General features: G+C 37.8%; 1 protein-coding gene across 1 annotated transcript in view; it reads left to right on the forward strand.

The window, feature by feature from the left end:
- The window catches only part of HYDIN (HYDIN axonemal central pair apparatus protein), a 6,673,197-nt gene that overhangs the window by 5,133,176 nt on the left and 1,514,383 nt on the right, over window positions 1–25,638 (forward strand). The window contains exon 62 of the mRNA XM_044079523.1: window positions 9,049–9,166. Within this exon, the coding sequence (XP_043935458.1) occupies window positions 9,049–9,166 (118 nt within the window). The remainder of the gene's footprint in view (window positions 1–9,048; window positions 9,167–25,638) is intronic.

Below are 25,638 nucleotides of genomic sequence, written 5' to 3' on the forward strand. Positions count from 1 at the left end.
ACTACATACATAGCTGTTTGACAACATTGATGGCATGGGGAATATTCATTACAGTGTGGATTGTGCCATATGTATATGCCATGCACACTGGTCAACTAGCCTGTGTTGATCATAATGTCATGTACAGATATAGGAGTGTCCTTCCTAACAACTCCAGCAGATGTTACAGTGTCAGGACAGTGTGCATGATTACCCTCATAGATTGCTGGCATGTCATAGTTGTACAAGTGTGTTTGTGCAGAACCATCTGTCATCATTCAGAATCATGTATGTTATGTCGGAAACATGGGATCACTGGTGGTATTATTCTGATATTGTCAATGACTGTGTGGGCTTCTTGTACTGTTGTCCATGACCATGTACCTGTGTCCCTCTTGTTAGAGACATCTGCTGACATTACACTCATATTAAGGCAAATCAGTTTGCACAGCTTTACAATATGCACCCTACCCCCAATTGTATATAACATCCCTGATAGATGTCCTCTATATTGTTCATGTAAGGATGCTTATCTCACAGAGACATCTTCCCCATTGTTATGTCATCTTGTGTGACAGTCACATAGTACACATTTTCACTGTGCAGTCTGTACTGTACCATATTGATATGTGATTGGTGTTCTTGCTGCAACTGTCATCCATTGACATGCCCACATCTGCTGTACATTAGGTTGTTTCACCTGTCCCCTTTCCCCTCTGTTTGTTCCTGTAACTCATCTGTGTGTCCCTATTCAATACACACACTTCTCCAAAGTGTTTAGTTTACATGGCAGCCCATGAGTCCATGTACCCTTATAGATTATTTATATAACTTCTGTACAGAATGCCTGGAATGGTATTGCACAATACTCTGCACTGTATACACTGTCCTGTACTGTGTTTGGAGTATATGCATAACTTATATGTTAAGCCCTGTTAATCACTGTGGCATTCTACACAATCCTGCTAACCTACTTTGCTCTGAGGTAACCAGGTTTGCTATCTGTGCTGCTTGACATAGTTTCCTGGCTGGCAACACTGGTAGCCACAAAACCACACTTGTTTACATTTAAACATGGTGTGTGGCATGAATACGTAATTAGTGTTGCTGCTTCCTGCGCATTATCACTCAAACATGTAATCTCTGTGTAGGCTTCATGCAAAGCCTACACAGAGTTTACTGAATCCCAAGGATAGTGTAAGACGAGATCAAGAAAATTTTGAAGAAAATTTAAATGAAGATATTGAACTTGTTAGGAAACCATTTTATAGATACATAAGATGTAGAAGGAGTAAAGACATACAAATTAATGAATTGTGGGTAAATTCGCAAATTTATTCTGTGACACAATATATTATAGATATATTTACAAAACCACATGCAAAGCAGTTTGGCTCTACAAAGGGGGTGATCAATTGTCCTAGTGACATCTAGGTAATCTCAGGCAATGAAATCAAATTAGATCATATGAAAAAAGAATTATGCAAACTGGAGCCAAACAAAGCACAGGGATGAGACAAAATTAGTAATAATGACCTGAGAATACTTCAGCAAGAGCTTACAGTACCATTATATCTATTATATACTAGGTTGTATAAATATGAGGAGATTCTTCACATTGGAGACATGTACTTGTTAAACCTATCTTTAAAGGAAAAGGGGAAAAGGACAAACCTAGAATCATACAGAGAAGTGAAAGTGTCCTTTAATATTGTGGAAAAAGTAATGGAGCAGGTAATATTGTATAAGTCATTATCAGAATTGCAAAGGCTGGGACTTGAAACCATATATCAGCATGCATATGTTGAGAATAGCTCTATTACCATCTGTAGCATGATCTATAACAGTATAATGACAGCTGTGTATAACTGTATTATGATTTAATTCATATAGCTTTAACTTCAGCATATGACAGGAACATACACAAAACACTGATCAATAAATTAGAACAACTAGGTATTGATGTAGTCTTTATAAGATGAATAGCTGCATGGCTTACAAATAGAACATAGTGAGTATTAATGCAACAACTGGACAGGTGAAATTCGAGGTTATAGTCATGGTGTCCCACAGTGATCTGTCCTTGGGCCATACTCGTTTAGATTGTATCTTTCAGATCTATGTTTTTTCATCTGAGGTGTTCTACGGCCTGTATGCAGATGACTTGAAATCGGGTAAACTAATTACATGTGTTACAGATAGGATATGTCTGCAAAAGAACTTGGCTAAATTGATCATTTGGGCACAGCAGAGTAATATGCTGATAAATACATCAAAAACTAAGTATATAAGATTTGGAAGATACAAATTGAAAGGTGAATATTTAATACAGCCCACAATTATTGCAACTGTAGATTCATTTAAGGACCTGGGTATATGGATAGATCCAGCTTTGAGTTTTTCTAATCATATCAACCAGTTGTTTAATGATAGCTATATAACTATAGGTTATATAAAATATTTATAAAGTCTAGGAAATCAGGAATGATGAAGTAATTTTTTATTTGTTACATTAGATCCAAACTTGTGTATGGAATAACAATATGGAAACCTTGTAAGTAAACAAGCATGAGTAAACTGGAAAGAGTACAGTGGAAATATACCAAGGGCATCCATGGATGTGAACATTTAAGTTATTATGAAAGACTAAAATATCTGAACTTATACAGTTTGTCATGTAGATATTTAAGAGGAGACCTTATTCAGGTATACAGAGTATTTAGAGACAACTACCTATTTGAATGTTTGGGGTTATCAAAAAGGGGTAGAGGATCATCAGGTATCCTATGTAGAAGATTCAGTGGGAATGAGAAGTGTACCAATTGGTTCTTTGAGAGAGCAGCTGATGCATGGAATAGACTCTGAAATTACACTAAACCAAGCACTGCTGTAGATTTTGTTAAGAACAGCTTGTACACTTATTATGGGAACAACTATTTTGGTATATTGGCAGGCTAGAAGTGCATTAATGCTCATGCTTGACATATTTGTATGTATGTATCCCAGGTAACCCAAGCTGGGTAGCTGGACACCCGATAGGCCAGTAGCTTATTGACCCAGGACTTTTGGGCTCTTATGGTGGGCACACACACTAGCCAATAGGGACACATGCACTGTTAGTTTGCGTTCCCAGTTTAGGTTGGAGTAGACTGGGTCATCAACCCATTTATCACCAGCAAATACCCATGCTGATTCGGTGACATTAGTCAACATGAGCGAATTATCTAGAGACAATTTTTACACCATTTAGTGGCTAGTCCTGACATGGTGTCCAGTCTCTGATCCATGTTATTCTATCTTGAGGATGCTGTGTATTACAGTTGATGCCCAAAGTGGTTGGTCTGTATAACCATTCCCCCTGTAGGAAACATCTATAATCTGTGCTGCTCTCCACAACTCCATTCTTGACTGAGTTTGAGGTGGAAACACTCTGCATGTTTTTGGGAGGTAGGAGGAACCCACTCACAGGGATAATATGCAAACACCTTACAGGCATTGGCCAGAGGATAGGATTGAGTCCTGTACCTTGTGCACAGGATGAGAAGAACCTAAACATTATGCCAAGAAAGAAGAGAGAAAAAGCAAAAGAAAGAAAAGGGAAAAATAATGGAAAAGTAAAGCAAGTACAGAGCTAGGATTTATAGAGTAATTCCGTTAAGGAGAACTTTTAGATATTGCTGTAATGTCAGTGGGAATTGTGTTCCAGGCTGTGGCCACTGTGTTTGAGTATAAGCTATGACTTATAGATTTTTTTGGTTTATAAATTTCAAGGATTTGTTTCAGATATAACCAAAGTGGGCAGTTTGGAAGGTAAAGGTTAAGAATAATGCTGGTCACTGGACAGGATGAAGATTTGCACATTTTATTATGAGCAAAGAGGATTTGAGTAAACGTGGGGTAGTAGTGCATCTCAAGGCAGTTTAGTTGTTTGAGAACAGAATAGTGATAGCATTGTGGGGATGATTAGTTGCATATCTCGCTACCTGATTATAGCACAGCTTGTTTACTTCTGAACTGTACAGATTTTTGCAGAATGTCCATATTTTTGCCTCATATTTTTGATCTGTTTCTCATAAAATTTGTGATTTTCTAACAATTCACTGGGATGATCTGAGGATTAAAGTCACTAAATAATGGCATACATTTGTGTTTCAGACTTCATATCCTTCAGAAAATGCATGCTAAGACAAATCCTGTTTTTATAGGAACTTTCTAAGTTTATAAAAGCAATTTTTAAAATCTGTCCTTATTTTTGGGCCTTTGTTCCCCCATTCTGTCAGGCTTTGTCCAGATTTTTTTACACTAAGAGGTTGAGAGGTATGCACAGCTGTTGTTTTGTTCTTGGTGAGATCTGAATATTGGTGATTATGAGTGACACATAAAGTAGAGAAGGATGGTGATATGCATTAGCAAGTGTGGATATAGAGGAGTTGGTAAGGAATTTTTTTGGTCTGTAGACCATATGACGTTTTTGGTGTATTGTTTTATAGAATTGTGTATGTGAAGATCAAACTTTAGTTGATCGTTTGTTGTGGCACCATGTAACTTTCTGTGTGATGCAACTTTTATTTCAGTGAAGATACTTTAAAGTTCATTTTAAAGGGTTGATATTTGGGAAGAAATATGGGTAATTTGTTTAAGAAGTTAGTTTTTACTGAGTACATTTTCAATAGAGTTGAAGGTATTTTGAGTGATGGTTTGTAAACTGGGAAGACTATCAGAATAGCAGATAATAATGGAGTCATCTGGGTATTGTAGGAGAGTAGCTCATGTGTAGATTAATAAATATGTTAAAGAGAAGATAGCCAAGAATGGAGTCTTATGTGACACCAGTATTAACTAGGAGAAATGGAGAGTAAGTACAGAGCCACTTAACTGATTGTTGTCTGTTGGATAAGCAGCTAGAAACCCAGTTAAGTGTTGTATTACACAGGCATACAGAAGACATTTTGGTGTGAGACACTATATAAAACACTTTTGAGAGATCTAAAAAGTGGAAAGTGACTAGTTTATTGTTATCTTTGCGTTTAATGATGGTGTCCAAGAAGGCAACCAGGGCAGTTGTGCTGCGATCTTGGCAAAAGCCATGTTGAGTGTAGGTTAATAGGTTTGCTTGGAGTAAATTTTGTAAAAGATTATTTATGGCTACATTTTTCTAATATTTTAGAGAGGGTTGCAATATTGCAATAGACATAAGATGGTTATTTCAGTGGAGTTACCCCCCCCCCCTTTGTGAAGTGGGATGATGTAATTTTTTTTTCCCAAGGAGATGGAACACTTATGTTTTCTTAGTGAATGCTTTATGTGGGAAATAGAGACAGATATTAATGAGAAAGTAGGGTTATTTGAAGTAGGAGGTTTATTAGGGCTAGAGTGGTTTTGTAAAGAGTTATGGGTGAAGGTAGCTATGGAGTCTATAAAATGGGAGTTACATTTAGTAGTAGTTTCTAAGGGAGAGATGTCTGGGCAGTGGATTGAGACACTTGGTGTTCAGGGTAATCTTTGTTTATAGAACAGCAAAATTTGGGGGGATCATTTTATTCTCCTAAACAGATCCTTTTAAGGCCTGCAACTACATATATGTTGGTTGTTAAAAGAATTAAGAACATATATTCCCCTATAAAGTTTGACTGGCTTCAGACTCTTATTTCAGCATAACTGGCGCCATTCTGTGGTTGGTTAAAACATAACTAGTTACATAATTCAGCTATTTAGAAGAAGCTTGTAAAGAATTTACACTGTTGGTAAATCCATACTGGAACAAAACATTGGTTTATATTCCCATCATAAATTATTAACCATAAAGACTTAATTGCAAAAATATTTCCAAACTTCAAATATAATGGAATACACACCGACAGACATTCTATGCCATAATAGCCTGACTTCACTGCGTATTTGGCATTGGGGCAAGGTAATGGATAGGACATATAAATAAAAATCCCTATGTCCACAAGTATGAAACTATACTAGAATGACTCCATCTCCTGTGAAGTAATAGGTGGATTTTGGATTAGGCCCCACTGGATGGAGGATCGCATCAGGAGTGACTCCAGGCATCTGAGATCAGGCAGAGACACCAGTGGTAGCTGATGGTGGACTTCTTTTGGCCAAAAAATATAAAAAAAAACTGGAAGAGATGCATAAAGGAACTGCTTACCTAGCTGTATCACTATAGTACATGGAACACCATGATTACACCTTAATATTGAAGAGAAAAGCTGATACACACCACCATGGAATAAAAATAGAATTATAAATCTTTAGTAATCTGATAAAACTATTAAACTTTGAACAAAAAAGCCCTTTTTAAAATGATAAGCGCTTTCGGTTGAAAAGGGCTTTTTTGTTCGAAGTTTTATTGTTTTATTGGATTATTAAAGATTTATAATTCTATTTTTATTCCATGGTGGTGTGTATCGGCTTTTATCTTCAGTGTTACATTGTCCTTTCCGATACCACCTTTGACAGCTAGAAGAGAGTTTTTCTATTTCTTCTTTTGATTATTACACCTTAAAGTTGAGGAAAAGACAGGTTTGTTAAGCATATTTCTGTTGTCAGAAGGGTGCTTAACAAGCTTCTTTTAAGCACCTCTCACCTGTGTTAAGCTCTTGCCTCATGCCACAGCATTGACAGTAGTGAGCAGTACTAAATGAATTGTGTTCAACATGTTTTCAAAGCTGTCTGTGCTTCCCGCACTATCCAGCACTCCTCTGTGGTTGCCAGTGTGTGGCAGTATTAAGTGTATTACAGTCTCAAATCTGAAAAACACTTATTACTCCTCCATTTTTTCTCTGATTATTGCAGTACACGGGAGCAAGGTAAAGTTCATACACTGCAAAGAATTATAATTGAATCTTACTAATCATAACCATGCTTGTTATATGCTGTCAACATAGGTGTCAAAATTCAAGTCTCAAGCCTTGCTGTTGAGGTGAATTTATTCATATCCATGTCTTGAACACAAAACAGATTTGTGACCCTATCATGATCTTCTGAATTCTAATTCTGAAAATCTGCATTTTTTGGAGTTGAAACACGATGATGGTTTTTAATAGGATAAAAATTTGTTAAACATTTTATCTAGGAAGTTTTTTTATACAGCCAAAAATTTCCCATCTAGTCATTTACAGTGAAAGGGGTCAAGAGACTGGCTGTATAATGCTGGAGTAATAGTAAGAAGCTTTGCATGTGGACATATATTTGCTGGGATCGTTCCAACGTAAATCTGTAGTGGAAATTCACAAAGTGTTGTGACATAGCTTGCTCATTTTCAGAAATACTTTCCATATCGTTTCTAGATTTTAGTATAGAAACAAAAAGTATTCTGCTTAGGTTTGATGGCTACAGAATGCTTTGTAATTAGCATATGAAATCAGATTTTACATTTTCAGTATCAATTGGGTGTAGTAACAGGTGCTGGAAAGGGTGGAATCCTGTGTCATAATAAATAGGTAATGAGTATCCCGTAATTTCAATTTTAACAAAACAAAAGAAAAAGGAGTGGCATATCTCAAACTTCCTCCTGAGCTGGGACAAAAATACTTCATAGTGAAGGTTATACATTTATGTCTTATTGGTTGCTCAGTATTTGGTCAGGATAAAAAACTTTATCCCAGCACAAAACAACCAAGCATATATGTGAAAGAATTGTATCTTCTGAATTCCCTAAATTTTGAAGTTTTGTGCTGCTTTTTGGGAATGTGCAGTCATAGCCTGAAGGCCCTCTGTATGATAGCTGTTACTGTGGATGGAAGGGCTTCAGCATTCAGGTTCTCTTGTGTAAAAAGCCATACTTTGTGTTCTACAGATGGAAGACCTCCCTGAAAAAGTTTTCCTTCAACATGATTTTCAAGTTCTCCCTTTATGATACATTTCAGCTTCTTTTGTTTTTCCCAAGAGTCCAAAATGCAGGAATGCTCAGTGACTTAGATATGATTCAGTAATTCTGGTTCTGTTTTATGGGAATAAAGGAGTCCTTAATTTCTGAAACATTTTTCAGCCTTTTTTCAGATTGAGAAGCTGTTAGCTATGTATATGCACTACATTATTTTTATAATACTAGCAGGATTCCCTTTCTCTTTGTAATGCTGCAGAAGACCATTTCATTAGAGACATAGCTACTACCACTCATGTCTGCTGTAAGAATCCATTCATGGAGAGCATCTCTGCTGTGGTCACTACCTTTTAAGTGCACATATTCACAAAGTTTTGTAGATAGATCTGGCTTCTTCAATCAGGTTTGTCCTCCAAGACATTCTTTTCTCGACAGTTCCTTACCATGGTCTGTCTACCGTATCCCAGGTAATTTTTGCCATTTAGCTGCTTGGGAGACTGCCTTGTAGAAATGATCCATTTCAAAAGTTCTTCTAAAGCAAGATAGTGCTGATTTGTGAGTGCTCACTACACCTGTCAGTCTTTGAGAAGAACATCCTGAATGGGACCTTTATTCTTCTTCCCTATGCCTCTGAATATTACTTCAGTCTGAATTTTTATCATTATTAGAGTATAAGGTTTATTGTACTGAACATTTTCCAGAGCAATTTTTATTTATCAGATGAAGACTTCCTTGTTCATATTAAGATCAAGAGTAGAGAGCTTTGCTGAGGACCTGTCCCTTACATTCGGCACAAATGATGCAAGTGTAAGCATGAGGACACTCACTTGTGGACTGGGGTACTGAAAGTTTTTATCATAGTGCAGCTCTAAAGCAGGAATAATTACACTGATTAGGCTTACTTCAGAATCCTTCTTGAAGACTTCTGGTTATTGTGAGCAGTCACATATCAGTACTTTGCAACCAAATGATGGAGGACTTTTAATTTGTCTTTTCCCATATAACCTTGTCAAAATATAATATGTTTGATTTGTGCTTGTGCATCTGTTCTTATCCCAGTCTGATATGCATAGAATACAAATATAGATATTCCTTTCACAGCTGTTAGGTAATATAACTGATAATTTAAACAAGTTAACAACATAATTTTTTCTGAATCTTTTGTGTTTTTGAGACAGAAGGCATTTATTTTTTTTCTCTGTCTTATTATTTGATTTTTTTTCTTTCTATAGGTCAATATTGATCTATTTGATGAGCCTGGAGTATTCACTTTGAAACCATGCCCAAAAACCCGATGTATTTATTCTACCCAAAACTTGGAAGAAGATGCTGGAAAAAAATTAGCATTAGGTGAGCTCCATATCCATACATCAAAAATAAATTTGATACTGAAAGCTATCAGTTTGCAAAGTGTTCCAAAGCCCTGCTATTGGATAAAGGGACATGTCACTGCAGTAGATAATAAAGTACTTAAAAAAATCATTGTTTAAGGTAGCCATGTCGAGCTAAAGCAGTAACAATATACTTTTGTGAGTAGTATTTTGGTATGCTTTTGAAAACAGTGAAATATAAGTTTAACTGTGTCGTTTTATATAGAGAGTAAAAGTGTAACTGCTTAAGGAACATGGTAGTAATTTAAAAGATGTTGAATAAACGTTACTTAAGGAGGTATGGTGGCTATTCTTTTATAGAGAAGAGTTTACAAGATTTGTCAAATCTATACATTTTTTTGTTGAACAGTAACACTGTGTTCCATGTAAGCTTGAAACATTTTCTGCTATAATTTATAAGTCAAGAATAGTGAGAAAATGTCTAGTTTCCAAGTGTAGGCTTCCTTTATGAACAGTACGAATATCAGCATCATACCCATACTGTGGTGTCATCTTACAAATTAAAGTAGTAGTGGGATCGCTGGACTTCTGCCATTATATTTCTTCAGACTTTTTCCAGCTATGACTTCAGACAACTGAATTCCCCTGTTGACCAACTGAACATAGATAATATAAATAATTTCTAAGACCACCTTTCTCAAGTTGTACAGAACATGACACAGATATATCTGCAAAGTATTTACATGAAAATACTGAAGTCAGTTCAGTAAGGACTTGAGTGGTAGGTGCATTGCTTTAGTCAGGATTAGTGCCTTGTCATTATATAATAAATGAAAAAAAACAACTTTTATTTGGTCGACTAAATTTAACACTAGGAAATATTAGCAGAATGAATTAAATTGCTGTGAGACATTTCTGAGTATTACTATTACAAATTAAAGACCAACAAGGGCCTATGAAATAAGCACTGAGTTAATTTGTTTTTATGTTATACCATCCCATTTTATAGAAAACATTTCTTTGAAAAAAACAGTAGCTTTGTTTCTTTTGAGAGGAAATTGACTGCATGGTCTCAGTTTATAATACAAAATATATTTCCTATTCCATAATACCGTGTGCACATCCATACTTTTTTAAAACATGAGTTATAGCAGGTCTGCAAATTAACTAAAATAAATATGTAGTATAGTTTTATTCTGAGACAACCAAGTAACAAATCCAGTTTTAGAACCATTCAGGTACAAAAAAAGTACAGTGAAATTTATTGAATTAGTTGAGGTAAAGGAAAGTGAAATAAAGGGACAAAAACAAATCTGTGAGGATTATCATTTTAAGTGAGCTACCAAAGCTGTTTCTTCACTTAAGCAAAGGTGTGCTGAGCTCTTAAGGCTGCAAGGTCCAAAAGCCTTAGCAGTTTCTTTAGTTATTCCATCATTTGATGATGTCTTTAAGACACTGCCTGTGAAAAAAGTTTTTAAGCTGTTTACTTCAAAAAAGCATGACATTCATTGCAGGATTTTAGGACATGTTTGTATTCATTCTCTGAGACACACTTTATCCAGTTCAGTGTCATGGGGAAGTTGTAGCTTGCCCCTGCACTTAGTTGTAAAGCCAGAGACAGTCATCCTGGAAAGCACACCAGTCTGTCATGGAATGCACGGATGCACACAGACCCTCATACACTGTGTGCACACCTACTGGTAATTTGGAGGATTCTCGTTTCATCTATATATGTCTTTGTGATGTTGCAGGAAACCAGATCACCTACTGGCATCCCATGAGGACACTGATAAGACATACAGACTCCACACAGAAGACAACCCAGTCAGTCGTTCATAAATATTTATATAAGAATCAAATCTCACAGCTTACTCTGTGTTATAGACATACCTGTTTCAAAAGCTTCAAAGAAAAAAGAAACTCTAAGTTTCCTGCCCTGTGATAAAGATAACAGAACAAAGGACAGAGTTCAGGAGAAGAATGTATAATTCTGTGCTGGCTGTTGGGACTACTCACTACCAAGTCCATATGGCTCAGTAAAGGAAAGTATGTATTAAGGAAATATATCTAAGTTTTTCCAAACACATAACTAGTCTGGGATGCACACACAGAGAATATAACTATCGCACAAATGATGCTGGTCTGAAGACAACTGTCACATGCCCTCTAAGAAAACATTGCCAGTTTAGAACTCAACCTTTCTAGGGGATGTCAAACGAAAGCTCCTAAATACACCTTTAGCTATTGTTACTACATAGGATACTACTGGAAAAAAGTGCCAAAAGACCTGGAACAAAAGGGGAAGGCCCTGCAGACATGCAAGCAAGTATGTTACTCCCATATTCCTTAGTACAGCAAAAACTTTCCATGTAAGGTGTGGCTCTTTAACAAAATGCAAAACACAAAGCAGCAATCTAAGGAGTGCCAGTAGTACCAAAGATAGCAATAGGGGCTGCTGGATACAGCACTTGACATTAGGACCATAGCTTGACTCAGAGTAAGACCCTTTCCAGGTGACTGCATAGTGATAACCTGTCTTCCATCTCCAACCCACAAGTAGATCCTCCTCAATAATTAGCTGCAAACTTGTCTTCTGTTTTGTACCCCTAGGTAAATTTTATTTATTAGCTGGTTCTTTATTGACATTTGTTTACTGAAAAATTACCTGTTTTCGGGTGAGACACCAGGAAGAAAGCTCCAAAATATTACATGAAAGCAAAATAGCAGAATATAGCAAATATAAACATTTGACATAAACTGTAATGTTTGTATAAGAACAATATAATATAACATAGTTGGAAAGGCTGTAGTTTTTGCAAGTATACAGTACAATATACTTCAGATTAACAAAATAAATAGATTGTCTGATGAAAGAACTAAACTTAATTTGTTTAAATTACAAAAGATAAAGAAGAGAGCACTTTAAGCAAAAATATGAAATAAGTAAGGAAAATATATGACTTCAAAAGAAATAGAGTGCCTGAGTAAGAAAAGGATTATTAATAAGTTGGCAAAGAGAGATGAGAGAGAGATTGGTTAGTAAAGAAAAGAATATATGTGTAAATGATAATAGAAAGTATGTTTATAAAGTCAATAGAGAAAGAGATATTTACAAATTACAAATAATTATTTGAAAGATATGTAATTTGGGAGCATAATAAGTGTTAGTAGTCAAATAGTAAATGGTAGTATGGTAGGGAAAACAACTATTATAACTGAAGGAAGTTAAAGGAAAGAATAGCTGCAAGAAAGTGGGTAGGATAAAACTGTGGTTAGAAGATGAAGGCTGGGTGAAAGATAAAAATGGTTATAGGATGGCGCTAGCCTAGTGTGGAACATGAGCAGAGCCAGGAATTAGTTAAAGATATTTTTAAAGAGGTTTTGAACATATGCAAGTTGGGAGATAACCTTATTGTTATAGAGAGCAAGCTGCAGGATTTTGCTATAACCTTAGCGTATTGGGAGCATCCTGCAGATTATTTTGTGTGTGTATGATAAGGACTTGTTTATAATTTGATCTTAAGGGACATTTTTGGGTATAATTTTGGAAAACTGTATTAAAAGCTGATCAGGCAGAAGGATTGTTTCTTATTATTATTATTTATTTTTTTTTTTGCTGTGATTAACTGGGTGGTATAAGATGGACAGAGTTCTAACCAATTTAGTCCTTTTAGTGCAGTATACTAGTGGCTTTGACTGGGTTTGTTAGTAAAAACATGTATAATCTTTATTTCTTTATTTTTATTTTATTTTGCTTTTGTTTACTGGGTTTGTCTGTTTGGGTTTAGTCAAGAAAACCCTTTTCAGTGGAGGCCTAAGGAGAAAAGCTCCAACATATTAGAAACATTTTTAAAAAGACATTCCTTAATATACATTCACTGACATTAAATAATATACATTAACAATTACACAGACATTTCCTAGTTGTTTTACATTCATATGAAAGTAGCGGGCAACTATTCCAATGTAAAATATAATTATGCATTAGTAGATGTTGAACACTGAGCATTTGAAGAGATGTATTAGTGGGTTTATTAGACAGATAATAGATCATGCGATTAATGCTTAGACATTCAAAGCAATGGAGGTGATGGAAGGAACTAGGTAGGAGAGAAGATGTTAATATTGTAGTTACGAAGTGGGGTATAAAGCAGGTTCAGAGAAAATTATATATGGCTATTATAAGGCTTATATATTGCAAGTATAGAGGTGTGGGGTGAGCAGTGTCAGAAAACAATGTATACAGTTGGAGGAAGCTATTGAAACTCTTTGGGTGTTGGTGAAGACTGGTTGTATAGCACAGGATTATGAATGAAGAGAAATGGTTTGATATATGGCAACCTGAAGATAACAGTGGCATTTATACTGGAAATGTACAGGAGCAGATCGATTGATCTGATAGGTGAAGTTTTAGTTATTTTTAAATGCGTTTTCATTCTAGATAGATTTAACTTGTAGGAGGATGAGGTTCTATACTTTAGCTACACTATTTGAATATAGAGCGTTATCAACAGTATTAGCTGATTTGGTTATATTGATTAATAATGTTTCTCTACAGCATCAGATTCTATTGGGGGATTGGTATTGTACTGAGTTGTTAAGGGCTGGGCAGTTTTCTTACTTAAAGATAAGTCTGTGTATTGCAATTAGCTGAGAAAGAGCTAGGTGAGGTGATAGTAGTTCTAATGAATTTAATTTTCTGAGGACTAGGCAGTGGTGTGTTCCATTATAGTTTACTGCAAATTTGATTATTTTCTTATAACATTGTTCAAGTTTGGACAGTTGTGAGGCTTGAAGATGAAGTTTGGGGCAGCATAGAGGAGAGATGGCAGTAGGAAAGTAGAGGCTATACATCTGGCTATTTCAGTGAGGTGGTTTTTGCTCTGTATAATGTGCCTGAATTTTTGATGAATTTTAACTACATGTGATAACATGGTGGTTGAATTTCAACTGGTCAATAGTGATACCCAAAAATTTTGTGTGGATTACTCATTCTCTCACAGTGGTGTTGGCAGACGCAATAGTTAATAGTGTTGTTTTGGGGTGAAGAGCACCGATTTATTTATTTTTTAGGGTTTAATAGTAGTTATGAAGTATTTAGCCATGCTTCAATTGATAAGAAAGATCGTTGTGTAAGATTTTGGAGTTTAGAGAGTGATTTGGTAGAGCAGATTAGGGTTGTGTCATCAATGCATTGAACTAGGGTAGCATTTTTTTAGCAGTGTACAGGTCATTAATGAATATGTTGAAAAATATGAGGCTTAGTATAGATCCTTCTGGGACACCAATCCTTACTGGCATGAAGATGGAAAAATCATATTTTTTATTACATTGCTTCTGCTTTAGTTGAGAAGATGTTATGGAACCATTGCAGTGAAGAGATGGTGATTTCTAAGGCTGAACGTTTATATAAGAGTTTCTAATGAGAAACAGTGTCAAAAGCTTTTGGTAACTCTAGGAACATGGTGGAGACTAGATTTCCAGCATTTCTATGGCTGTTGACAACAAAATTCAGCAAAGTAGTAGTTGTGCTGTAATGAGGATGGAAGCCTTGTTGGGTGGAAGACATAAGCTGGTTATGTATTACATAGCTGAGAAGTTGCTTATGAATACATTTTTCCAATATTTATTTAATAGGGGAGATAAAATGGCAATTTGGCCTATAGTTTGAATGATCTGCATTGATTCGATCCTTGTGAGGTGGAATAACAAATGATTGCTTCCTTAGTGATGGGACTTTATTTTCAGATATGGATCAATTTAATTTATTAGAACTAAAACTGGATGTGCAATAGTCTCAGCTGCTATTTTAAGATATTCATCAGGTAGATTGTCAGGAGTAGTTGTAGTAGGCATTCATTTTTTGAAGTATTCTTGATGGTATCTTTGGGAACTGGCCGGAAGGAGAAATGTTGAAGGAGGTCATTTGATTGAATAGGGCTTCAAGAACTTGATCAGTTACCTAGCTGGTCAGTAACTGCACTGTCTGTATAAATTGGGTATTGAATTGGTTGTCTGTGGTTTGTTTCATTTTGTTTATGTGTGTTTGGTGTTGGTTATGTAACTTGTCCTAGATGTAACCATCTATTGACTGAGGCCCAGAATAGTTTTGGATTATTAGTGTGTATAGTTTGGATGAGTAGTGTATTTGTTGTCATTGGCGATAAGTTGTTTGTTAGGTTTCTTAGTTGCCTGTATTCTAACAAAGAAGGAGATGCTTTATTTGTTGCCCAGCCCTTCCATATTGTGTCTAGCTTTTCTGAGTTGTTTAATTGCTAAGGATACCCATGGAGAAGGGTTGGCTTGGACTTTTTTAATTTGAGGGGGCTAATGTTTTTAGAATACCTAGGAGGATTTGTTTGAACTCAGAGACAGCATCATCTGTGAAGAAAATCTTAAGCAACTCCCTTTTAAGGAGATGTGTATTAATAAAAGTGTTTTCATGAAAGGTAGTACGTTTTCTTACCCAGCTATAATGAAGTATTTTGGGGCTGTTACTTTGGTATCTTTTGGTGTAGATTGGTAAGTGATCACTTAGGCTGTCTGATAGAGTCCCATGGGATTTTATTTGGACAGGATGTTAGGATCCACTCAAGATTTGATTGTCTGGTGTTGGCTTTTGTTATATCTATTTGGTTTGGTTATAAGTTGGGTGAATTGTACAGATGCATATTATTGGCTATATTTTCAGGTTTTATGGTTTGCCAGTTTATATTAACATCACCCAATATTAATATTTCATGTGGGATTTTTGAGGAGGCCTAGCAGAGAATATCTTTCACTGTGTTAGCATTGTTATGTGGGTTTATGTATTTATCCATGAAAGCGATTACCTTCAGTGTTTAATTTTAGCATGGTTAGTAGGATTTCTGCATTAGTGAAAATTGGCAGGGTGTGAAGGAAAATGGAGATATCCCTTTTTAAAGAAAATAGTGACACCACCAATTTTTGTTGGCTGTGACTAATCTGTTAGAACCTGGCAGGGTAATTTGTTCATTTTTTTTCCTGGCACAGCCAGGTTTCTGAGGAAATTAAGAAGACTGTAATGTGTAGCGCTAGCCATGCGTCCACTTCAGAGTTTATTATAATACTTTGTTAGTTAGTATGGTATATATGTAGGCCAGGGTAGGATTGTGCATGAGGTGGTAGAAATAAAGGAGCTGATGTGGATATTGCATCTGGTGTCTGAATATACCGAGTTGGGCCTGGGTGTGAGTGGATATCACTGCTACGTTCTACGGTTATTGAAGTATGATGATATGGGTAGAGGAAATGTTGCTTGGATTTATGTTTAATCTCCAGTTTGTGACTAAATGGCTGTTGCTTTGGATAACTGTACTTGTATAGTAGGATATAGCAGTACTGATATAGACAGAGTGTTATTGGAAGAAGTTGTTCAGAAGTATTTTGATCAGAGGATACAATATGTTAGAATTCTGACGGTAATGGATGCTGGTAGGATGTTGTGTGCACAAATAGAAGAAATAATAGTATGAGAAATTGTAGGAAAAATATGTTTTTGAACTATAAGAAGTAGAGGGGTTTGAAAGGATAGATGATGCAGTTAGGACAGGAAGTGGGGTGGTTATTTGGGTAAAAACTAGAAATTTAAATGTAGAATAATATATTGTGTTTAGTCTTAAGGCTTTTATATATATATATATATATATATATATATATATATATATATATATATATGATTCTGAGATGTGTAAGTGAGTATAACTGTGGAGAATATTGATATGAATAAGGATAATGTGTATGTTGGGTAGTAAAGCAGAAAAGTACTGATTTAATTGTGTATGGATGTAGAGAGAAATTGAGGGTAGCAGGTGTAAGCAGTATAGAGAGAGATGAAAGGGAAGGCTGAGAGATGATATAGAGGAAGAGAAGAAATATAAATATTAACCTGACTGTAGCATATGAAAAAGACTACAGTGATAAATGAAGGTGAGGGAATCTTGCTATAACATTGCTTGCAGATGTATTTAGTGGTATGGCTGTTGGCTGGTCAGCTGATTTTAGATGTGGCTGTAGTATGGTAATCTGTAAAGTGACATAGTGGGGTGAGAAATAATTATGTAAAGCATCTTTGCAGCAGAGACAAAAAAGAATAGGTATATAAAAATACTGAATACTAAGGGGGATTAGAGATGAGATGAGAACTCCAACCAGCTTTTAACTAGGTCTTGTACCAACTGTGTCAAGCTTTGGTGCTTTTTTCAATATTAGACATAAAAAAACAGAAGATCAGATGAATTGCATATTCAGTACGAAACTGCAATTAGGACTGCCTGAATTCTTGCTTAATTGGCAGGATGACAGTAAAAAGCATTTTTCTAATAAATGGTATGTGTATAGAAGTTGACTCTAAATATATCACTAAAGGGAATAAAAATTCCCCCATGACTTGCAACAAAGAAGAAGTTATTCTAAGTTTTTCTATACTTATTAGAAAGGCAACATTTTAGAGGGCATATCCACAATCAAGGCAAGAAAAAACAAAGCTAGGATGCCAATTAGAAGTAAAGAGTGGTAAAGGAAAGGTAACAATCATAAAAATAAAATCTAAATGTGATTTATTTCAAAAATACTAATGATGACCCTGTTAAGATGACAGAGTCCAACATTGATTTGAGCAGCAATAGTAAAGATACAGAGCAAGGTACTGAAAGTAATAGGAAAGAAACAAGGGAAATACTGATAAGCATGAGTGATTCTGACTTTGGAAGCTGTTTTCTTAAGGAGGGGACAATTCATAGGATCATAGGAAGTTACTAGACTATTGGCTCTGATGCCCTTATAAGCCTAGCCAAGAGTTTAACCCATGTTTAGACAAGTCTGCACCCAAAGCCCCTGTCCAGCAGGGACACAGGTGGAATCCCAGGGGTGTATTCCAGTTATCTAGGTTGTGCTTGAAAAGGGATAATGAGGTACTCTGCTTGACATAGAGAGGGAGTCTATTCCACAGATGGGGGAGTCTCTGGGGCACAAATCTGTCCCGCCAACAAGTCCTATTGATGTCACAGACCAGGTTGAGGTTGCGTGTTTGGGTTACTCGAGTGGAGCTTGACTTGTGGATATGCAGCATTTCCATCAAGGCGGGGTCTGAGATTGCTTTGTATGCCAGACAGAGGTCACCTCTAAGGATTCTGTATGAAACTGAGTAGAGGGACAGGGCTTTTAGCCTATATGTGTAGGGTACATGTTTGAGACCCTGGATTCTTCTGGTGAGGAACCTCTGTGGTCTCTCCAGCTGCTGCACGTGTTTTGCAAGGTACATGCCAAAGGGAATAATTTGTAGCAAAGTAATGGGACTAACAAGCAGGCTGTAAAATAAGAATTTAGAAATTCTGTAGTTAACCAAATTGAACTGGGTAATGATTATCACATGCAGTAGGAATTATATGGTAATCATGGAGTGTTCCAATAAAGAAAGGACAAGAAATGTTCATTTTAGCTGTATCCTGAAATTTACAAATATAAATAAAAACAAGAAAAATAAAATGGGATACTAGGTGAAAAGTAAAAGTTGTGTATTTAACAATAATAGTATTGAATTGATTTTAGTAATTATTATTGAAACCAAATTAGATCCGAACCAGACCAAGAACAAAATGATGTATCCAAAGGCTCAACGGGAACAAAAATTTCAAAATGACTTAAATAAAACTCTGTTTTAATGAAACGATAAAAAATTCCACATAGATGTGGAATTTTTTTATCATTTCATTAAAACAGAGTTTTATTTAAGTCATTTTGAATTAATTATTATTGAAGATACCAATAATAATGACCAAAATGTGACAAATATGATAATAAAAATGACTTTTAGATCTTAATCTTGAACAAGTCTGTTCTATGACCATCTATAAGACATCAATGTAGATGAAGAATAGCATAATTGTTAGTGTTCTGTTTGGTCTAATTAAGAATAGCATATATGTTAGTGTTCTGTCTGGTCTAAGGTTGACTTACATTCAAGGAATATTTTATAGATTACCCCAAGTAAGTTCTAAGTTTAACAAAATGCTCATTCATGCTGGCATTAATGGCTTGCATATTACACCATTAAACCATAAAAAGAATACGATATTATCTATTAGTGAATCAGCAGAAAATGTTTTTAAAGAATTGATTTGAGTGAAATTATGACCTCATCTTTGTGAGATGAATGCATTTACACTGAAGCCCATAAATTCAGTACATAGTTAAGGCATCTCAACCTGGTCTATATTATTAAGTTGATTACTTACTTGCTGGGAAGAGTGTGTATATGACAGTTGTATATTTAACAAAGATAAGCTATGTTTGTATGCGGGTCAGGCTTCATGTCTAGCAAAATAACTGAGAAACTCAATTTTTTTTAGAATCAACAGACCTCAGACAGCTTTTGCTCATAGTTTAAGAAGATTTGTTAGTATTATAAAATGTTTCTGTTGTAATCTACAAAGCTTAGCTAAAAAGCATGATGAATTAAAAACATAATAAATGCAGGAAACTACAGAGCAATTTATGATAGTTGGAAATCAAAGGATGTATGTTTTCCTGGTTATATCAAATAAGAGTGTTTGGGTGAGGAAGCTTGAGGTGGTGGACCACTTTTGCTAATATGTGAAAACATTAAATCATCTTTAGTATCTACAGACAAATTTTTGGAATGAGTAAATTACTGACATCAATGAAATAAGTCAGAGTAATTCTATCAAGATTATCCTTTGTTTACTGTAGCCCAGATATTGATCCAGCTGCTTAGTGGGATCACTAAGTAAGTTTAACTACATCATTGATAAGGGAAATATATTATTGGGTGGTTTTAACTACCCTGATATAAAGTGGAGTAATATTACTGCTAATAGTGTATATTCCAAACAATTTAGTGATACAATCTGTTTTCACAGATTACATCAGCTGGTAGTAGAAACCACCATTGTTATTGCTACCAGTGTACTAAAGATAATTAATTATGTCTTTGTAATACTAATTGTAAGGAACTGATATTAACATATTCAAGAAAGATTCACCATTTGAAAAGAAGCTTGCAGTTGATTCATCTAATAAAAAAAACTATATATGTAACTGAAAAACCAAAAAAGTACTATGTGTGTCTTGAAGGTGGATAACATTAAATCTGATGTTGTTAATCTTCATTCATTTATGATGGATGGGTCTCGGTTCCATCCTTGGAACCATCTCAACTGATATAACAAGCTTACGCCATCTAAAAACTCTCGAGCTAAGGTTACCCATAGAGCCACTCTCCTAATCTCCTCAGATCTCGTTTGCCTTTCAAGACGTGTCAGGCCAGCTATCAAGCTAAATGTTCTGTTTTTTCGCTCTTTGACAATTTAGCAATATATTTTCTCTTCAATCTACCCCTTATCTTAGTCGTTTAAACATAATTTTCCCATCTGTGTGAGTGTGTTTTTTGTCCTTTTTTCTCTCCTTTACCGTGTTGATATTTCTTCATACCATTGTTGGTACAAGCCCCTCCCTACTTTACCTTTAGGTATTTCAAGTACTATCATTGGTATTCCTTCTTTCCTTCCTTCTCTTTACCCTTCAGGGTATATTCTGTTACCATTTTCAGTATAAAAAAAAAGTCTCTCCCTTTCTTCTATCTACATGCGAGTGTATCTCTAGTCCCATAATAGAATATTTATTTTGTTTATTGTTGGATAAATGCTGTTAACTGTATTGTTGATAATGGCTGACAAGAAGGGCACTACTGGATTTAAGCAGTGTGACAAGTGTGGCAGGAAGATGCCTTCTGATGGGCCTCTCTCCTGTGTCTATTGCCAAGGAGTACTACATTTAAAGACCCAACCACCGTGCGAGCTCTGTAAGAGCTTTACTGCCTGCACCTTAACCGAGCGCAAGAACAAACTGATCTTAAAAGGACTCATAAAAACCCCATCCTCAGAGGCTTTATCTGAGGCAGAGGTCTCAAGCACTCCTAAAAAAGACATGAAAAAGAGGAGCCACTTGGTACCATCATCTCCTCAGTCCCAGGATCCAAACACTACTAAGGCACAGGTTCATACACAACCTAGAACTAAACATGCCAAGATGACTATGACACCTACTTCATCACCGGAGCCTAAAACTCTATTTATGGTGCCGTCCTTGATTATGGAGCCGACAATAACTTCTATACCTATGGTACCAACACCTTCCACAGTACCACAGACCCTCTCTGCACCAACAATAGATACCCCCTTAAAACTGGTCACTTCCCCTTGCCATCACAACCTTCTGGTCCTCCAGCCATGTGCCGAAGGTCAAGACACTGGCCAGGATGCAATATTCTCCATCCATTAACCCCTTTGTGGGACAGCAGCTAAGTCCTTTCCTTGATTGACCTGAATCTCCATCGGGGATGTCAACACATTCCACCAGGAGTCTTTCGGAGCTCGATGTAATGAGACCTGTGGATCAGCTCCTAGCGGCCAGAAGCATCCCAACACCATCTAAGACCTTCCTCCCACTCGGAGCCGAAGGATTTCTCCACAGACTCAAACCTATATTCCTCCTTCAACCTCCCCACAGGTCCTGGAGCCATCAAAGCCGATGCCTACCCTGGTGCCAACCTTTTCGGTTCCATTGGTAGATCTTACCTTAGTTTCAGAGCCTACCCTGTGGACCATGGCTCAGCTGGACCTGACCCACCCTCAACACCATGGCTAGTCTGTCAGCACTGTGATCCCTAGTACGGCACCAATTTTTTCTACGGTGCCATCTATGGTTCCGGTTGCCTTGACAGCTCAGAGACCTCTAGTGGCTCCTTGCCTGGAGGTGGGATCATTAGAGCATGGTATGACCTCAGTTCTGTGGTTATCTTTCTCAGTTATGGGCTCCCATCCCTCTTCAGGTGGGCATACCTTCCAGGTAATGGAGAGGGCACTCACCTCAGCAGGCTCACAGTTGCTCCCTCGACGCAGGAATGCTATATGTACATGCCCTCTGGTTCACAGCTGCTGCAGTCCACTATTCTGGGACATTGAGCACAGGAGCAGCAAGACACCCTACTGCAGGGTACCCTCTCTTCAGAGCCCTCTTCAGATCTTCCCCCTGAAGAGCAACCCCGTAAGAGATCGTGCAAGAGAAAGCACGGTGATTCTCCAGAAGAATCCCTTACCGAAGATACAGATTGTGATGAGGAGGAAGGATCCCCGCGGTCACCTCCTGAGGATGTCTGCTTTGGAGACATACTGGAGATCTTGAAACATAGGGGTGACTGGAAGTCCACCAACCCTTCCTTGGATGAATCTGTATTCTTGTAGGCTTTTCGTGCCCATCCCTCTACTTCCTGAGTGACCCCACCTGCAGATGACTTGGTAAAACCCATCATGCAGCACGCCTGGAAGGCCACTGACACCACTGAGCCAATCCCCCTGAGATCGAACAAAATACTCTATCCTCCAGAAGATCAGCCCCATTGGTCCAAAGGCTTGGCAGTAAATGCTATGGTGGTGGTGACGGCTACCAAGAAAGAACTCACATTGGAGAGTCCTGCTGTTCATCCTCCAAACAGGGAGTCTCGGATGATGGACAGACTGGGGAAGCAGGTTTATGCTTCAATGACCTTTGCTATATGGTCATTGAATTACCTGGCACATTTTACCCATCTCCAAAGGGACCTGATTACAGAACTCAGGGATGTTAGCAGAAGTAGTGTCATACAAGGTGCGTGACAAAGTTGTGTCACAGCTTGCCACCCTTGACTTCATAATCAACTCGCCCATGTGGTTGATTGCACATACAACCGAAGGGATGGCCAGAGCAGTGAGTACAGGCGTTGTCATGAGACGTCACACCGGGATGCACTTGTGTGACTTTACGGACCCTTTCAAGTCTTCCTTCATCAATACTCCCATTGATGCTTCCTCTCTCTTTGGTCCAAAGGTTAAAGACACACTAGCCAGGTGTGAGAAGGATGGAAAGACCCTATCTGCTGAGGGCTTATGTTTTTCCACTCCCCAATGAACCTATACTAGGAATCAGAGAATGAAAAGATGTGGTTCAGGAAATCCCAAGGGCCTTTCCATGACACATGTGGTGAGTTTTCTCCATGGGGCAGAGGGGTAACTCATCAGGGAGATGCCCCCCCCCCGTGGCAGAGGGGGTCCATGTAACCAGGGGTCCAGAGATTCCTTTTCTGGGCAGCCCTACCAGCACTCCTAAAGAGCGGCCTGATTGCTTGCCTCTGGCAGCAGTCAGGAGGCAATTCTCTCTGCACCACTTAGCCTGGCACTCATTAACATCAGATTCCTGAGTGCAGATGATAATTATCAGAGGTTACCACATCCCCTTCGATCTTTACCCAACACTACAAAGGCAAATCCCCGATGTTCCACCCAGTTAGAGGAACATAGCAGCACAAAAAATTCGAAAGCTGCTCGAAAAAAAGAGTCATCCAAGCAGTCCAACCAGACCAGATAGAATCTGGATTCTACTCAAGATTCTTTTTAGTGCCAAAAAAGAATTCTGGACCTCAGCATCCCAAACAAGTTTGTCAAACAGGCCAAATTCCGATGTTCACAGTTCAGTCTGTTCTCCTTTTCCTGGAAAAAGATGACTGGATGTGCTCGATAGATCTCCAGGATGCGTATTACCATATAGAAATGGACCAACACTACAGAAGATATCTTTGCTTCTGGCTCGGAGCCAATCATTACCAGTTTCGATCACTGCCCTTTGGTCTCTCCACAGCCCCCAGAGTGTTCACCAAATGTATGGCAGTAGTAACAGCTCACTTGAGACTGCAAGAACTCTGGGTGTTTCCATATCTAGATGATTGGCTCCTTACCACCACCTCCAAGCATCTACTGCTCCTTACCTTGCACTACACCCTACAACTAGCACGACTCTTAGGAATATCTATAAATGAAGAGAAGTCAAAACTGGTACCTACTCAAAGCCTAGAATTTATAGGAGCAGCATTCAACATGAGGACTTGCCTTGTCGCTCTTTCTCATCACAGGCTTCACAAACTAAGATCTCAACTCCTAGTGATACTCTTTCAGGACAAAGTCCCAGCTCATTTAGTTCTTCATCTACTAGGATCAATGGCAGCAACGATTACTATACTTCCCCTACCAAGACTACATATGAGATTACTACAGTGGCTCCTAGCATCACAGTGGTTCCGATTAACACATCCTATGTCTCACCAATCCACATAACCAACTGCTGCAAGCTGGATGTGAATTGGTTGATGAAGCCAGAAATGGAACTATGGAGTCATCCTGTCTCACCCTCTCAGCCCAAGGCCATAGTGACCATGACACATCCCTGATGGGGTGGGGGGGGGGGGCATTTTCAGGGAAAGAAAGTCCAGTGCACTTGATCCCCCTTAGAGATCAATTTGCATATGAACATCCTAGAACTGAGGGCGGTGCTTCTGACACTGCAAGCATTCCAATCTCCCCCCCCCATCAGGGGCAATTGCTATTCAGTCAGACAACATGTCAGTAGTCTGGTATATCAGCAAACGGGGGGGAACCAGATCCTACCCATTGTGTTGGGAAGCCATGAGAGTATGGCAATGGGCAGTAGCCTCCAGCTGTTTTCTGGTAGCAATGCGCATTCCCGGGAGCTCCAGTGTGATTGTGGACAAACTGAGCAGATGCATTCTCTTGCCTCATGAGTGGTTTCTCAATCTCAAAGTAGCAACAGAGATTTTCCTTCACTGGGGTCACCCTTGCTGTGATTTATATGCGTCCCCCACCAACCACAAATGCAGCAGCTGCTTTGCCCTAATTCCCCCTTGGGGGAGGACCTGAGGGATGCTCTAGTACACATTTGGCCCCCGGGACTGCTCTATGCCTTCCCTCCCCTTCCTCTAATCCCACAGTTTCTAAAGAAAGCCCTTTGGTTGAGAAGCAAAGTAATCCTCATTGCACCCTATTGGCCCCGACAAATCTGGCTCCCCTTCCTTTGGCCTCACCTGGTTTATTGCCCCGTGGACTCTGGATCCAACTCCAGGGTTACTGTCACACCCACAGGGGTTGATCCATCCAAACCTATCGATCCTCAAGATGACAGCTTGGTATCTCCTCTTCTGGTAATTGCCAGGCAAAATAACCTTCCTTCCCCTGTACGAAAAATACTTCTGGCTTCCCATAAACCATCCACCAGAAAAGTTTATCATAGCAAATGGAACAGATTTTTGTTTTGTTCTCAAGAGAACAGGGACTGGACCCCTTTCTAGCTCCCATTACTTTAGTGTTGGAGTATTTATCAACTTTACTCCATTCGGGAGCTTCAACTTCTAAGATCAGGGTCCATTTAGCAACTATCTCAAACTTCCATAATGGTTTCCAAGATTCCTTAATAATATCTCACCGTCTCTGTAAAACCTTTTTGAAAGGAGTCATGCATATAAAACCACCCTTCAAAGAGCCCATTAAACCTTGGAATTTGACGGTGGTTCTGTAAACTTTGATTCGTCATCCCTTTGAGCCTGCTGCCACTTGAGATATAAAATTC

The sequence above is a fragment of the Protopterus annectens genome, chromosome 8.part0 (genome assembly GCF_019279795.1).
Source record: "Protopterus annectens isolate FY-2018-M chromosome 8.part0, PAN1.0, whole genome shotgun sequence".
Taxonomy (NCBI): Eukaryota; Metazoa; Chordata; order Ceratodontiformes; family Protopteridae; genus Protopterus; species Protopterus annectens.